Below are 17,945 nucleotides of genomic sequence, written 5' to 3' on the forward strand. Positions count from 1 at the left end.
TGTTACTTTTGTTTCCTTGGACATGGCAGACATCCATAATTTCCACTGAAGTCCACATTTATTTATTTTACAGCTTCATATACCATTCCTTCGCTATGAGGCATTGGGGTGCCTCATAGTCAACCAGAAAAAACACACATCACAAGAAGGTGAATGATAGATGGTACAGAGACTGCAGGGATTGCTGTCTATTGAGCTTAAGGAGAGAGAAAATTATTTGATCTCTCTGGAAGTCAAAACACTCAGTTGTATGCTAAATGGAATTTCTTTTATGTTTTTCCAAATGCCATACATTGGAGCACTTTGTACATCAGGGAGAGAGGTCCAGGCTGATGCTGTGGTGGGGGAAGGATTGTTTGACCACTTATTTGTTTTGAGTATGATTCTGAGATCTTAGGCTATCTCAGATGTTTAGAAGATTGGTCAGATAAGGAGGTAAGTTTAAATGAATCACTTTATAAGTAAAGCATCTGATCTTTAATTTTATCGTTGCTTCAAAGGGGCGGCAGTGAAATTCCCTGAGGACGGGTATGATGTGGCTGAATTTCCTGTAGAAGAGAGGAGATGAGAGGCAGAGCAGACTATTTCTTTGATGAGGGTAAGTGGTGTTTTCAGGATCCCGGCTTGGATTGCAATTCCACAGATTATATGCAAGAGTAAAGAAGTGTGTAGCTCCACTACCCATCTTTTCTGAACATGCTTGCACTTGTTGTTGCTATTTTTCCCTCATCTTGGGCAACTCCACCACGATGAATGGCGCCATACCACCCCACCCCAAACAATTCCTGTTATATCCCCCTTTTTCCCAGTTCACACGCCAAGCCCACTGTTATGTCTGTTTGACAACTATTTACATAACTACAACAGCACTTACCATTTGTGGGCTTGCTCATACTGTACTAAGGTGCTGAACACATCTTGTATTTAATGATGCGTGCCGACTTGGCCCTGTTTGGAACAGTATATTCAAACTATGCTATGCTGTTGACTGTATCTGTTTCTGAAAACCAATAAAAACAGATTTTTTAAAAGGAGCAAGAGTGTGTGTTAATGCTATTGGTGAGAGAGGGGCAGGGCTTTTTGAATGCTTTGAGATGGAGCAGATGGAAGTTGCTGATTTTTTTATTTGGATTACGTGTGGGATGACTGACAAAGCTGGATCAAGGGTGGACCAGCTATTTTAGAAGCACAACCAATATGGGTTTCAATAATCTCTTGAGAGCTCCTTGTACCTTTTTTGAATAATTGGATTTAGCATTGAAGCAAACTTAAAAAGGATATTGGGAGTATCTTGGATTTCTATATTTAACTTCAATATTTCCGGGAAAATAATGTGAAGCATAACATTAAAAAATACAGACATTTTAGCACCAGGGATTGTGCACATATATTCAACCAAGACCATGATAGAGCTGCATTGCTGAACTCAGACAAAAATTGACCTCTGGTTACATTGCTAGACACGCCCTGGGGTTGTCATGCAATCTGTTTTCATGGTTCTGATAAAGGGACAGCATTTTAAGGCTAGAGTTAAAATCAAAGTTGAGTATGGGTCAGACATGCCTTAGTATGTTATATAGAGAGATATGGACACCTTACCTTTATTGCCCAAAAGGTCTGATAAGAGTGGTGTGGATGGTCGCCCAGAGAGTTCTTCCGAATGGGAAGTGAGAGCGTTCCGTATTGTCTGGCACCCGTTCAGTACGATCACAGGGGTTCCCCCCAGCCATATGGTGAAAATATTCCCATAAGTCTTTGCAAGCTGTGGAAACACAATGAAAACAATGAAAAAATCCTCACACCAATGTCATACTTTTTTATCTTTATACTACTTTACAGTTCTTGTAAGTGTCTATGTAGAACCTCATATTACCTCATTCACTCATTAAGCTATAAAAAGGCCAACTGAACCTCAATGAGTAGCTGCTCTCCTATCTGTGCTGTTTGAATACCTTTTCCATCTCCCTGGTTGTCCCTTATACTGTACCTGTCTTCTCATTACACTCCCATAATCCAGGGTTTATGAGCAGTAACCCTCTACCACCTCCACATCTTAGGGCTGCATTGGACCCACAGTACCAACCTGTCCTGTACCTACAGGGCTTTTGATACACAAATGAAATGTAACAAAAGACGGGTGACCTGATTGAAAGAATCTGGCATCAGTAGTGACCAGCATGGCTTGTGGGTTGGGTGCGGGTCGTGAGGGGAGGGGGTCACACCGGGAGGGGGGGGGTCGCACAAGGAGGGGGGTTGGACAGGGAGGGGGTTGCACAGGGAGGGGGTTGCACAGGGAGGGGGGTCGCGTGATAAGGGGGGCATAATTTGTTTTTTAAAACAACCGCCAGGTCCCACGCCTTCACTGCTCCTGCTCTCCTTCTCTCCTGCCTCCGAAAGGTGCTGCAGTGACACAGTGCTCAGCCAGGGGCCAGAGGGCTGTGCATGTTCTCTATGGAGAAGGGCATAGCCCTGAAGCAAAGCAAACATAAAATGGTAATAACTTTAAGTTATTACCATTTTATGTTTTGCCTTCTCACACTGCAAGAAAGCAGTGGGGTGACGCTCCTCCACCATAGCGGAGGAGCCGCCCCTGTACTGCCATGACAGAGAGAATTCCTCATCGTCTTCTCTGACAATAGAATTGGTAAACACCCAAAATATAGAATCCAAAATATTGAAAGGACATAATATCGAATCAAAGATATCGAGATGACAGAATATAGAATAGACATAATATAGTTGGAAATAATATCGACATATAGGTAAGTAATATCGAATGTAATTATATCGAATGTTATTACCGTATATAGAATGTCATTATATAGAATGTCATTATATCCATTTTTTTAATTGTATTATATGTTAGTATATGTGTTAAAAGTATATAATTAGTTTTAATGTATGGTACAATTTTTTTAAGATAATGAATTTTATGTTAATTAATTTTTGTGTATATTAGTTCGGTAGCGGGTTGTGGGTTTATAGGGGAATAGGGTGGTAAGTAATTTAATTTGAATTAAAAAAATAATAATGTATTAATTAATAATTTATTGCTCAATAATTAATATTGGTAATTAATGTTTGCGTATATTAGTTCCGTGGTGGGTTGTGGGTTTATAGGGGAATGGGGTGGGATGTAATTTAATTTAAATAAAAAAAATATCAATTAATGAATTAATAATATTATGGTTAATAATTAATGTTAATTAAGTTAATTAATTCATTTTTAATATTTAAAGTTATTCATAAAGGTGTTTAATTAATTTATATTTATTTAAACGTTTATTAATTAGTAATTAATTGCATATTAATTATGAATAATTAATGCATTCATATGTTAATTATGTTCATTTTTTCAGAAGTGTGTTGAGTGTTGATAGGGGAGTATGGTGTGTATTAAATTAATTGAAAATAAATTTTTTATTAATATTTATATAATATTTATTCAAAGTTGTTTCATACTGTTAATTGTGTTCCTTAATTTAGATATCATTGTTATTCATTTTATTGTTAATTGTGATTAGCTAATTCATTAAATGTTAATTAATTATGTTAATTTATTAATATTTTACTCTATTGGAGGTGATGTTTATATGGGAAAATAGGGGGAGGGAAATTAAATAATTAATTATTTGTTAATTGATTTTAATTGAATTGTAGGACTGGGTCTACTAAATTATTCCTCTACGCTATTCAACACTTTCCCTACTGTTCCACTCACTGGAGTGGGAATAGTCATTTTTCCCTTCCCGCTATCCAACACTTTCCCTACTGTTCCACTCGCTGGAGTCGGAATAGTAATTTTTACCCACCCGCTATCCAGCACTTTCCCTACTGTTCTACTCACTGGAGTGGAATAGTAATTTTTACACTCCCGCTATCCAACACTTTCCCTACTGTTCTACTCACTGGAGTAGGAAAAGTAATTTTTACCCACCCGCTATCCAACACTGTCCTTACTGTTCCACTCGCTGGAGTTGGAATAGTAATTTGTACCCACCCGCTATCCAACACTTTTCCTACTGTTCCACTCCCTGGAGTAGGAATTGTCATTTTTACCCACAAGAGATCTGGGGTAAATACATCATTCTTTTGCTCACCATGCCACACCAGTTTAGACCTGGGCATATGCAAATCAGTCTTGACCTTGTGCCTCATGGGAACAGTCCAGCCCGAACTGCCAAGTCAGGTCCTCCCTGGACCGGAATCAAGCATCGTAGGACCAGGTTCGGGGTTTCACCCCTCATCAGCCAGGATAGCTTGATTCCAGTGGCACAGTGAGCCCAGGACCCACATTTGATCATACTCGGTGCACTTAGGGCGAGAAAGCAAAAGACACACAATTGATGGACGGAATGCAGAACAAATGAAAACATTCCGCTTGGCAGTTTGGTCTGGACTGTTCCCATGAGGCACAGAGTCAAGACTGATTTGCTTATGGCTGGGTCTAAACTGGGGTGGCATGATGAGCAAAAGAACAATGGATTTAACCCAGATCTATTGACTGGGGGTGAATATTTGATTTGCTCTGCATTCCATCCATCATCTGTGTGTCTTTTGTTTTCTCGCCCTAAGTGCGCCGGGTATGCCAGAGGACCTAGGCTCACTGTGCCACTGGATTCCAGCTAGCCTGGCAGATGAGGGGTGATGGCCCAAAACATGTCCCAGGATGCTTTTTTCCGGTCCAGGGAGGACCTGGCTTGGCAATTTGGTCTGGACTGTTCCCATATGGCACAGAGTCAAGACTGATTTGCATATTTCTTCATCTAAACTGAGTTGGCATGGTCAGCAAAAGAACGATGGCTTTACCCCGGATCTATTGACTGGGGTGAATGTTCAATTTGCTCTGCATTCTGCCCAGCATATGTGTGTCTTTTGCTTTGATTAAAACGTGCCACCGGTGGAGACTATCAGCCAGATTCATCAAAGCAAAATCGGCTCGCAAAGGGCCAGATTCTGAGAATCTGGCCCTTTGCGAGCGCTATCTTTGCATTTGGGATTCATCATCCCAAATGCAAAAATCGCAATTATAGAAATCGCTAAATTGCGAAAAATTGCATTTAAGGAATCTCAATTTGAGATTCCTTAAATGCAATTCATGAACCATTTTAAAATTGCGAATTCGCAATCTGGGGCCGCTATTTACTGCGTAGTCTAACTACGTGGTAAATAGCGAAAACTTAGAAAAATGCACTTTAGTGCATTTTTCTAAGTTGTATGTTACACAAACACATGTCCTTTGGACATGTGTGTGCGCAACACCTGTGTACATTACCATTTCAGGGGTGCTACAGGGTGTCCTTTGGACACCCTGGCGCCCTTGAAATCGCTTCCTTATTTGCGATTCGCTAATTGCGAATCGCAAATAAGGAATGACTCCCCATTCATTCCTATGGGCCTTTAGGCCCATAGGAATGAATGGGAAAGCCATTCCTTATTTGCGATTAGCAATTACCGAATCGCAAATAAGGAAGCAGTAGAAATCGCAAAAAATATTGCAATTTGTACATGCATCCCGTTTTGCGAGTCTTTAATAGCGATTCCTTAAAAATCGCTATTAAGGACTCGCAAAACGGGACTTTGATGAATCTGGGGGCCTGTTACTCGAGACTTCCTGCACCAGACATGGTGGTAGGTCAGCTACCAATTTAGGCTGGCTGGTCGGCCAACATAGATAAAAGTGGTAGCTCTGTGACACACCACCAAGGAAATGGTTGCAGAGATTCACAGAATGGTAAGTATGATGTCCCTAACATGCTGCAAATCCAACACCCCATTCATGTGAGGGAAAGTGGGTATGTTAGCACTGACAATGTGTCACCGGTTTTGGGTACACTGGCAGTGCCAACATATGGTTACAAACGTTCCCCAAGCAATGACAGGCATTGGTGGATTTTCCAGGAACTGTTTGAATGCAGCCACTTTGCCGACAAAGCCTCCGCCACTCTTGAAGGACAATCTGAATATGGTAGGTTTTCCACCACCACCCTGGCAGAAATTGTAGTTTTCCCACTGTATTAAACACACAAATTCTAAATCAGGCCCTGTATATGTACAACTCTATATATCGAGAGGTTTCTTTTATCCTGACCATTTTGCCTCAACCTCAAATTACCCGACAAAGAGTGGACCTGTAGAAATTACCAGCAAAAAGTTTTAATTGACTCTTCCAAAAATCTGGGCACATTGTGAAAGTTGTAAAAGGCTACTTTCTATCAAAATAGAACACATTTTGTGTAATCAAAATGCTTTCATCACTCCCTGGAAAAAACTTCCATAGACTTTCTGCAAGAGAATGCTCGTCTGAATTTCTGAAATATTGAGCCTGCAAGATTCTCAGTGATTTCCCAAATGACAACATAACTGAGAGGTTTTCAAACTTTTTTTCTGGAAATTGGGATTTAGCATCTTCGACTACCAGTTTAACCCAGCAGTGTTAGCTGACAAAAAATTTGAGTTTGGTAAATTTAAGACTTGTAAGTTGTAAATCTGGCTCAAAACCACAGAACTCATGCAGCACCCTCTGATGGGAAACTTTCTTTTGAGTGAAAACTGCCTTAAGGTCAGTGCATGCACCCCCATCTTTCAGGACCACATCTAATACCAAGCATCCTGATCCAGAGAAGAAGTAGAATGCTGCCAGATCTGGCAACCACACCAGTCTCGGGGCAAGGTCTTTGCTCTGAAGATACAACTCAATCAAATGAAATTCCCACTGCCACGTATGTTTATTTTGTATTATCCTGAGAAAGCAGTATAGATGGCACAGGCCCGGTACAGCCCATGAACATGCCTCTTAGACTAGAGCTGGGATAGGAATACACAGCAACTATTAGGATTTAATGGGCTCTTCAGGCAGCTATGTGACAGCACTTTCACAAATTAACAGGAAGGGATACAAAACTGCAACAAATGACCTAAAACACCTTGTTATAATGGGAAATACTAAGACAAATGGACAAATGCAATTTTGCCTAAGGATCTGAAAATGCCTGCATCACAACAGATTTGCAGAATCCACACTGCTGTTAGCAAAAAACGCCAGGACTAACAGAGATAGGATTCTCAACTGAGATCTCTTGATAGCAAAGTGCAAGGACATTTGGTCATCAGCATGTGCACAACACAGTAATGCCCTGTGTAGCGCTATATTTTTTACAGCTTATTTTTAGTTAATGGTTCCTATTTGACTGGTTATCAGGGTGTTCCTCTGTCTTTTAGAAAGATTCTCAGCAATGAACGCATCACCCGGACCTTGAGCAACAGAGGTGACTCCAAAAATTAACCTTTGATGCGACACATTACTTGTAGAATTGGAGTGACTCGTAGGTTGCAATCTGAAAGCCCAAAGCGGGGCTACGTTTCTGGATATTACATTCTGTGTCAATAATATTCCTTTCCCTTCTGGTGATGTTTAAACCCACCCAATTTCCCCTGAACCTTTCACTGTCTCATATAAGTGAACAGCCCGTCGAACCAGTGCTCAATTTGAGCGGGTGGTTTCCGGTGCTCAGCACCAGCACTTAATCACCAACACCAGCACTTTTCATGAGCCCCTAGTTAATGACACATCATTTATGGTAGGCACGGGGAGATTAAGTAATTTGCCCAGAATCACAGGATGTTGAGCCATAGCCGAGTCTCAAACTTGGTTCCTCAGCGCCAAAGTCAGCAGCTCTGGCCATTACGCCACATCTTCTCACCACTTTCAAGGTTAGTAGTTTGTTCTGTTTTAGGTGGTGCTAACAGGAGAAATGGGTTGGTGCAAGCTGCCTCCTGGCGAGATCCCCAGCACTTATTTTTTTATTTACAAATTCACCAATGCGTGGAACTGTCACATGTCCTACGTTTGCGTGTGTTTACGTGTGAAAGAATGTCTGCATGTCTGGCAGTGTGAGGGCCTGTTAAGTGAGAATGTCTGTACGAGTGGCAGGCTTTGAGGCAAAACTCAATTTATGTTTGGCAGTGGTAAAAAAACAGAAGTAAAGTGAAGATGGGGGAATAAGGCAATTCGTGGCCATTTCCTCCCTTTATGCTGCTGTGTCTCTGATTGGAGGAAGGTCAGGGTTGACGCTTCCACATCCCACCGGACCAGGAAGTGCTGCCGACCCTAGAGGGCCTGCGGCTACCACCCCCACCCCTTTGTGGGCGGCATCCAAGGGGCGCAGCAGCAGATGACACTAAGAAAGCGTGCCAAGCATGGGGCATAGAAGTGGTCAAAAAACAAAGTTACGTTTGAAAGTCCCAATTAGGGGGAGGGTGTGTGTACGAATGCGGACAAAAGGGTGACCAAGGAAGCGTTAAGCATTGCATCGTTTTTTGTTAGCTCATTAAAGCCCATCTCACCCACCCACACTAGATAATAAGGGTGGCGCAGCTGCAAAAATTGGGGGCGGGTAACCACAAGGTTTAACAATAAATATCTTCACACAAGGACATAAAATGACAATTGCCCGAACAAGCTCCTTGGGATGCCTCACAGCAGGGACACTCGAGGACAGACAAAAGGGACATAAAAGGACAATTGTATACCAAAAAAGGGAACACTGTTCCTAATGCAAGGTGCAAAAGTCACCCATGCAAAAGGGACCTATGTTGTTCTATGCCCGGGCATAGTATACCAGTGGGGCTAGATTTTAATTAGTAGTTGAGTCTACTCTGGGTACACCAATTTACCTTCGCTGCATGGTGACCCTATTTTTATATCACACTTACACGTCAATCTATTACCCTCAATTGAAAATGGAAAACCCATTCCCCACACCCCACACACCCACATGCATCAACCGGCAGTCCTATAAAAAGATCTCCGATAAAGAGACCCTTCGGGGGACCCGTAGGGAATTGCAGCGCCGGCCCTACGAGGAGCAACTGCCCAATGATGAAGCATGACACCTTTCGGGGTGTGTGAGGGCAACAGAGGACAACAATATGGTTTTCCTATCACTAGTGGGGACTGTTACCTAGGATCTCTGTTATTTCTCTTTTCTTCCCCTGTTTTTAAACGGGTGACTTTTTGCACCCTTTTGCATGGGTGACTTTTGCACCTTGCATTAGGAACAGTGTTCCCTTTTTTGGTATACATTTATAATTAAGGAGCATGGACACTGGACCTTAAAAAGCTCCTTGGTCCCCCCCTCTTTTGTTGAAGCATAAAAGGACAATTGCCTGAACAAGTTCCTTGGGATGCCTCACGGCAGGGACACTTGAAGGCAGACAAAAGGGGTACGAAATGGTCAGCGCTGGAAAGAAACTGCACTTGCAGCTCAGGCATGGCCACAAGGAGTGAACGCCAGACATTTGGTAGCAAGGGAAGCCTCGAAGCCACGACCCGCTGTACCAAAGTAATTGACGGAAGGTGAGCTGTCATGGCAGTTGACAAACAACAATTTACAACACCCATTCAAGGGACTTTTTAGTTTGCAGGATGATGCATTGCAGATTATGTGCCTCATTTATGAAAAGTGACGCATCGCTGCGTGAAAACAGCGATGCGTCACTTTTCACTGCGCCCTCCTTGCGAGACCAATGATGCGATATATTTACAGTATGACGTATCATGGCACAAGGAGTTACAGATACGTCAGTTTTTCTGACGTATCTGTATGGTGTAAAAGTGACGCATTGCTGGAGTGTGTCACAAAAGTGACGCAACTCCAGCAATGTGTCCTTTCACATGGGGCAAGCCCCATGTGAAAGGGCCTGCGTCAGTCTTACGCCTGCTGTGAGGCAGGCGTAAGAAATTGACGCATTTATGTCCTAGAAGTGGCGCAGTGACATCTTATAGATTTCACTGCGTCACTTCTATGACCCTGTCTTGCGTCAGAACGCCCCCCTGCATACATTATACCTGGCATGGGTATAATGTAGCGCAGGGGTTTACATAGTGACGCATCTACCTAGATGCGTCACTTTGTAAATATGGTGCAACAAGGCACATTTTGTACGCTGCTGGTGCGTCACAAAAAGTGACGCACCGGCGGCGTAAAAGTGACACACGACCTCATAAATGAGGCCCCATGTGTGTTATGGTTTTGATATGGCATAATGATAAGATTATACTGTGGACCAGTTAGGAGCTGTATGCTTTACATAAATTGCTAGTTAAGCAAGGATCTGAACATATTAATGACTGATGCAATTGTGATAACTTAGGTACCACCTTATGATGTGAATAAACTGCGGCTGTTCTAACACCACAAATATCTTTGTGTCCATAATTGATCATAGAAGTGAAAGGCGGGAGGGCCTGTGGGACGCTCACACAGCTGGGGGCATTATGGTTATTGTTTACTCTGATTGCTGCCTCCAATTACAGAGAGTCCTGTTTGCGATGGCCACGATTCTCAAGAATAAACCGAAGTAAATGTGCATCAGACGTCGGAATAAACAATATACAGGAGAAATCTTTCTGTAGAACCTCCCCCCCCCCGCCCCAGAGGTGTTTCCACTCCACACCACTGGAATCAAGCTAGCCGGGCTGAAGAGAGGTGTTACCTCGAAACCGGGCCGGTCCTCGGATGCTTGTTTCCGTTCTGGGAAGGACATGGCTTTTGTAGTTCGGACTGGACTGTTCCCATGGGGCACAGGGTCAGCGCTGGTTTGCATATCGCCATTGTCTAACCCAGGGTGGTGTGGAGTGGAAAAACGATGGATTTGGGCCCAGATCTTTGGACTGGGGTGAATGTGTGACATTGATCCACATTCTGTCCATCATTGTTGTGTTTGTAGTTACTGCTCTAAGTGTACTGGGGATGCTCAGACGTGAGTCCCAGGCACTCCACACCACTGGAATCAAGCTAGCCGGGCTGAAGAGAGGTGTTACCTCGAAACCGGGCCGGTCCTTGGATGCTTGTTTCCGTTCTGGGAAGGACATGGCTTTTGTAGTTCGGACTGGACTGTTCCCATGGGGCACAGGGTCAGCGCTGATTTGCATATCGCCATTGTCTAACCCAGGGTGGTGTGGAGTGGAAAAACGATGGATTTGGGCCCAGATCTTTGGACTGGGGTGAATGTGTGACATTGATCCACATTCTGTCCATCATTGTTGTGTTTGCAGTTACCGCTCTAAGTGTACTGGGGATGCTCAGACGTGAGTCCCAGGCACTCCACACCACTGGAATCAAGCTAGCCGGGCTGAAGAGAGGTGTTACCTCGAAACCGGGCCGGTCCTCGGATGCTTGTTTCCGTTCTGGGAAGGACATGGCTTTTGTAGTTCGGACTGGACTGTTCCCATTGGGCACAGGGTCAGCGCTGATTTGCATATCGCCATTGTCTAACCCAGGGTGGTGTGGAGTGGAAAAACGATGGATTTGGGCCCAGATCTTTGGACTGGGGTGAATGTGTGACATTGATCCACATTCTGTCCATCATTGTTGTGTTTGCAGTTACCGCTCTAAGTGTACTGGGGATGCTCAGACGTGAGTCCCAGGCACTCCACACCACTGGAATCAAGCTAGCCGGGCTGAAGAGAGGTGTTACCTCGAAACCGGGCCGGTCCTCGGATGCTTGTTTCCGTTCTGGGAAGGACATGGCTTTTGTAGTTCGGACTGGACTGTTCCCATGGGGCACAGGGTCAGCGCTGATTTGCATATCGCCATTGTCTAACCCAGGGTGGTGTGGAGTGGAAAAGCGATGGATTTGGGCCCAGATCTTTGGACTGGGGTGAATGTGTGACATTGATCCACATTCTGTCCATCATTGTTGTGTTTGCAGTTACCGCTCTAAGTGTACTGGGGATGCTCAGACGTGAGTCCCAGGCACTCCACACCACTGGAATCAAGCTAGCCGGGCTGAAGAGAGGTGTTACCTCGAAACCGGGCCGGTCCTCGGATGCTTGTTTCCGTTCTGGGAAGGACATGGCTTTTGTAGATCGGACTGGACTGTTCCCATGGGGCACAGGGTCAGCGCTGATTTGCATATCGCCATTGTCTAACCCAGGGTGGTGTGGAGTGGAAAAACGATGGATTTGGGCCCAGATCTTTGGACTGGGGTGAATGTGTGACATTGATCCACATTCTGTCCATCATTGTTGTGTTTGCAGTTACCGCTCTAAGTGTACTGGGGATGCTCAGACGTGAGTCCCAGGCACTCCACACCACTGGAATCAAGCTAGCCGGGCTGAAGAAAGGTGTTACCTCGAAACCGGGCCGGTCCTCGGATGCTTGTTTCCGTTCTGGGAAGGACATGGCTTTTGTAGTTCGGACTGGACTGTCCCCATGGGGCACAGGGTCAGCGCTGATTTGCATATCGCCATTGTCTAACCCAGGGTGGTGTGGAGTGGAAAAACGATGGATTTGGGCCCAGATCTTTGGACTGGGGTGACTGTGTGACATTGATCCACATTCTGTCCATCATTGTTGTGTTTGCAGTTACCGCTCTAAGTGTACTGGGGATGCTCAGACGTGAGTCCCAGGCACTCCACACCACTGGAATCAAGCTAGCCGGGCTGAAGAGAGGTGTTACCTCGAAACCGGGCCGGTCCTCGGATGCTTGTTTCCGTTCTGGGAAGGACATGGCTTTTGTAGTTCGGACTGGACTGTTCCCATGGGGCACAGGGTCAGCGCTGATTTGCATATCGCCATTGTCTAACCCAGGGTGGTGTGGAGTGGAAAAACGATGGATTTGGGCCCAGATCTTTGGACTGGGGTGAATGTGTGACATTGATCCACATTCTGTCCATCATTGTTGTGTTTGCTGTTTCCACGCCCCACCTGGGTGGTGCACCCCACCATTTGAAGACTTCTGAATTCTAAGTGCTTGCATAAGAAGGGATGCTATGTACAAACATATAATCATGAGATGGCGGAGTGAGATATGGAAGTATGGAACCTAATCTGGAGTTCTACATCAAATAAGTCACAATGGCATGCAGTGGAAGGGAGCACAGGCTTGATTTTATGACCTGCGTTTGTGGTCATAAGTTGCCCATTGGTGGCCAACCTAAGTCCTTGATGATCTCTCATGATTGGAACTTTGGCATTTTCAGCTCTACTGAAGACAATGAAGTGACTGAGGGCCAATACTAGGTGGTACTGGCCTTCTGCTCCACCATTCCAATGCTTGTCTTTCTGTCGCTCCCTTGTTTGTTTTAAAACATTCCGCCCTGAATTATGGAGACTAAACATGTCATAATCTAGTTTCCAGAGAATGACTGTAAGAAAACTAAACTAAAAGACACCACCATTAAATAAATTAAGATGGGAAAAATATGTGTTGCAGTTGCAACCACCTGAGTGCCCGTGATAGTTGAATGAGGAGCTCATATTGGCGATGGACAAGAGTAAGACAATAGCCCATGAAATCTCAAGAAATGTCAGGACTCTGGAGTTTTACTTGGTCTCTGCAGATCACCGCTGCAACCTCAGTAGTATTTAGTTTACACCAGTGTTGTTGCCCTCAAGATGTATGGGATAAGCAGGCAGAGAAGTGGCATCAATGAGCCTGGACCTTTTCCCACCTACAGCAAGATCATAGTATCATCTGCATGTAAAGTAGGGCTACAGAAGATGAAATCAGAGAACCAGCTGTTATATTCCATATAGGTACCCTACTATAGGCGCAGGTAACATTGCAACCTTTCACCTATATTTTTCCCTACAGTACACACATAATGGTTTACAGGGACTGACCTTTTACCTTGATACGACACGGCATTCAGAACACGAGTTTTCCCTAGTTCGAATCTCATACATTATGCATGAGGTTTCTTGGAAGCACAGCAGGACTACCATCGCCTGTACAATATCTCTGTATAAAGTTCATGCCGACGGCATCCTTAGACTGACACAGTAACATAGCGAGGTAGAACCCCTGGGGAGACCTATGGATATAAATACATCGCATCTTGCTAAGACAGAGAGAGGAGACCGAGCCTTCCCAGCCGACACACTGACCAGAGACGCTGAGGTTCCTGCACGCAGACACTCCAGCTCGCAGTGGTCTAACATCCCTCGCAAGGTGTCCAACTCGAGACCAGGATAGGGTCCTACAGTCTCTCTCTTCAGGTAATGGGGTTGACTAAATCCTAGAGGGATTCATGGCTTTACACCTACATACATGCTAGGTACACTTAGGTACATCTAGTTAGGGAGGCATCATAGGAGTGCACACTTTTATTATCATGTGTTTTATATACTTGTATGTATTCATGATTACTGCAAGATGGTAGGGTTATATCATCCATTTACTTTCTTAGTGCTTCTAATCATTTATCTCTGCTACTGTCTAATGGTTGTTGCAGCTCATCTTTTCTACACTAGCATAACAACTGTTCAATAAATTCTTATTGAAAACGCCCAGCCTGTCTATTCTGTGTATCTCTCTGAGAGAGACTAAGTAAGCACAAGTGACTGAGCGAAAAGTAGTATATTGTTTCCACGATTCTGAGGGATCAGGGTTGTCAAGTTCGATGGTTGCCAAGAACTATTCTCTCCCCTGTAAGGGGAGATTCTAGTGGCACTGTGAGCTAGCTGATAAAGAAGGCACGCATAACCAGTGGAGGTGTACAGAGTTAGTCTGACACCAATCCTGCAGTGTATGCTGTCCGAACTCGCAGATCCTGTATAGTTTTTATAGGAACTACACAACACAGTGAGATACTGATTACAATGGATTGCAAACAGACATGAATGCTGGTCGTACCACAAGGGGAAACAAGGCCAGGACATGCATTTGCATAGAAATGGTTGGCCTTTATGGGTCTGAAATGATAAAAGCAGTTTGGCTTATTCTATTTGTGTTCTATTTAACTTTTCTTTTTAAATTAACTGATATTGTGGATATTTGTTATCTGGGTTTCAAGGATGTGCTTCAGACACTTTCATGTTTGGAATGTGTCTTGTCCGAAGACCACTTCCCTCCGTGCTTCTGGCAGACTCTGTTGTCTCACAGTTATTTTGAGTAGCCAGGTCTCAGCTTCCTTTAGTGCCACATGGCAGATATTAAAAGCTCACAAAGGTATTTGGAATAGCCAGCTTCCTTTAGTGACCTTGGTCAGACAGTATTGACTCACACAGGCATTTTGAGTAGCTAGACCATGGTTTCCTATAGTAACTTTTGTCAGACTCTATAGATTTTGAGTAGTCAGATCATGGCTTCCTTTAGTGCCTCGGGTCAGACTCTACAGCCTCACACAGATAATTTGAGTAGTCAGATCATGGCTTCCTTTAATGCTTCCAGTCAGACTCTATAGACTCACAGATATTTTGTGTAGCCAGACCATGGCTTCCTGTAGTGTCTCAGCTCAGTCTCTGGGGATTCACATAATTATTTTGAGTAGCCAGATCATGGCTTCCTTTAATGCCTCTGATCAAAAGATATGCCACATACAAATACAGATATTTTTGAATAGCTACATCACAGCTTTGTTTAGTGCCTCTGGTCAGACTCTCTAGAGTCACACAGATATACCAAGTAGCCAGATCACGGCTTTCTTTAGTGCCAATTTTCGTACTCTATAGACCAACACAGTTATCGTGAGTAGCCGTATCACAGCTTTCTGTTATGCTGTTGGTCATAAGCAACAGCCTCACATGGTTATTTTGAGTAGTCAGACCACTGTTTACGTTAATGCTTCCAATCACACTCTGTAGAATCACACAGTTATTTTGAGTAGCCAGATCAACGGTTTCCTTTAGTGCTTTTGGTAAGTCTCTGCCGTCTCACCTAGTTATTTTGCATGGCTGGATCAAAGCTCCCTTTTGTGCTTCAGATGATAGTCTGCAGTCTCACAGTTATTTTGAGCAGGTGGATCTGGTGCAATAGCTCTCTAAGGTGCTCCTTGGATCAGTTAAGTCATTCAACCTGCTGGCTATTGAATTTCATGATGGTGCATGCATTAATTGAAGGAGCTGTCATGCTCAATGCTGCTCTAGCCAGGTAATGTTATACGGTGCTATGAGAAGTATAGTGCTTCGAGATAGTGGTAAGTACCTCAGTAGGTATGTCCTGAAGTAATGCCTTATGACATTTCCTTCTTTCCCATTATTTAATTCAATTAATGATTGCCACAAAACGTAAGTACCTTTTAAGAATATTTAGGATTTGGCTGATGTCCCACTTCTATACATTGAGATACACTCTAAGGGCCTGATTCACAAAGGTAAACTGAGATGAAAATTTACGAACAGTAAAGTTAGACTTTTGTCTCAGTTAATCTTAAGTTTTGATCTTAAGTTTAACTGATATCAAAAAGTTAAACTTAAGACCAAAACTTAAGTTTAACTGGGACAAAAGTCTAACTTTACTACTCGTAAATGCCATTTGTGAATACCAACAGACGAAAAGTTAGACTTTCGTCTCAGTTTACCTTTGTGAATCGGGCCCTAAGTAAGATGACCAGGGCATACATTAATTTTTGGCATATGTCACACAGCAGCCAGACTCTGCATTACCCTCCTAGTCCAGTTGTGTCATCTTTTCAGGGATCACAGATCAGACTGTGTTCACTCAAATTTATAAAACAGATCCACCGTCCAGGAATTTGAGACCACCATGTATTTTCTCTTGATTGCAGCTATGAGCTTTGAGTCAATTGCAGGAACTGGTCACTCCATCAACAAATATCCAAGAGTCCCAGTGAAGCTCCCTCATCAAACACTAGATGGGCCAATATTTTTTGGAAAGAATGTGTGCATTCTAAGCCTAGCATCTTTATGTAATCTAAACAAATGCAATTAACCAAAGTTTTTTTATTATAAAAGGGCTGACAATTAGCAGCTTCACTTATGCATTTTAATGGGGGTTGTCCATCTGCCTGTGTGGTTGCAGTCTTAGGGCCTTATTGTGAGTCTGACGGTCCAATCACAGAGCAGCGGCGGCGGCGGTCCAGCCACAGATGCACCGGCGGTCTGACTGCTGTATTATTAGTTTGGCAGTCTGACTGCCATTTCACCGATGCAACCGCCAGGGAACCGCGTTCCCTGGTGGTGGAGCGGCGGTCAAGAGCTCAGAATATGTTGCTGCTGCTGCCGCACTGTCATGAAAATTGTGAGTTTCCTGACCATGAGCCTTATATGGCGGTCAACACCACCAATTAAAAGCTGGCGGTGGGGAAACAAAGGGCACCCTACAGGGCCCCCCTTGCCCCATGCAGGTAAATGCATGCATGGGGATACATGGTGTGCCCCCCTGTGTGCAAGCACCCCCATTCCAGCACGGCAGGGACATTATAGGCAATGCCGTGCTGGAACGCACTGTGGCAGTGCCACGTTGGGGCAGTATTATGGGCTAAATAATCTTTTTCCAGCACTGCAGTGGGACCGCCACACTGCCTGCCTGCCAGACAACGATTTGTATCATAATCTGGTGGGCAGGCAGCGTTCAGGTTTGGTGGTGCGGGGGCCGGGTGGTGGTACCTGTCCCGCTACTGCACCACCATACTCGTAATAAGGCCCTATGTGTAGGAGAGTAGGATCTACTTACTATGGTTACTATGGTTACCCCCACTTTTTGCTGGTGTTTCACTGTTTTTCGACTTTAGTCTGGCTGGGGCCCTGCTATCCAGGACCACAGCCTAGCTGCTTCCTCTCTAAATTGATTGCATGTACTTTAGGTACACTCCAGAATGTTTGCTGGGTTACCCTTGTGAGTCCCTAGTATATGGTACCTTAGGTACTAAGGGCATAGGTACCCCAGAGGCCTATCAGGGGCTGAAGCATGTATTATGCCACCCCTGGGAAGCCTTCCAAAATGGCACCACAGGTTTGCTACTGCAGCCTGGGTAAGGTGGCGCATGCACCCCTTACTAAGATATAGGTTACCTATATCTACCTTTAATCACTGACACATATAAACGAAAAAGTCACTCCTATGGCAAGCCTTATCAATCCTGAAGGCAGAGTGCTTGGTTTTGTGCGAGAGGGTGCCCATGCATGAGCAGGACCCCTCTGCAGCTTTCAGAATCTATTCTCTGATGCTGTTCTGTGATGCAGCCAGACCATATA

The 17,945-nt window shown here is 44.2% G+C and overlaps 1 protein-coding gene across 1 annotated transcript in view; it reads right to left on the bottom strand.

Annotated features, from left to right (window-relative positions):
* The window catches only part of LOC144790783 (cytochrome P450 2J6-like), a 158,099-nt gene that overhangs the window by 125,154 nt on the left and 15,000 nt on the right, over positions 1-17,945 (bottom strand). Inside the window, exon 2 of the mRNA XM_078665474.1 lies at positions 1,593-1,762. Within this exon, the coding sequence (XP_078521600.1) occupies positions 1,593-1,762 (170 nt within the window). The remainder of the gene's footprint in view (positions 1-1,592; positions 1,763-17,945) is intronic.

The sequence above is a fragment of the Lissotriton helveticus genome, chromosome 11, assembly GCF_964261635.1.
Source record: "Lissotriton helveticus chromosome 11, aLisHel1.1, whole genome shotgun sequence".
Taxonomy (NCBI): domain Eukaryota; kingdom Metazoa; phylum Chordata; class Amphibia; order Caudata; family Salamandridae; genus Lissotriton; species Lissotriton helveticus.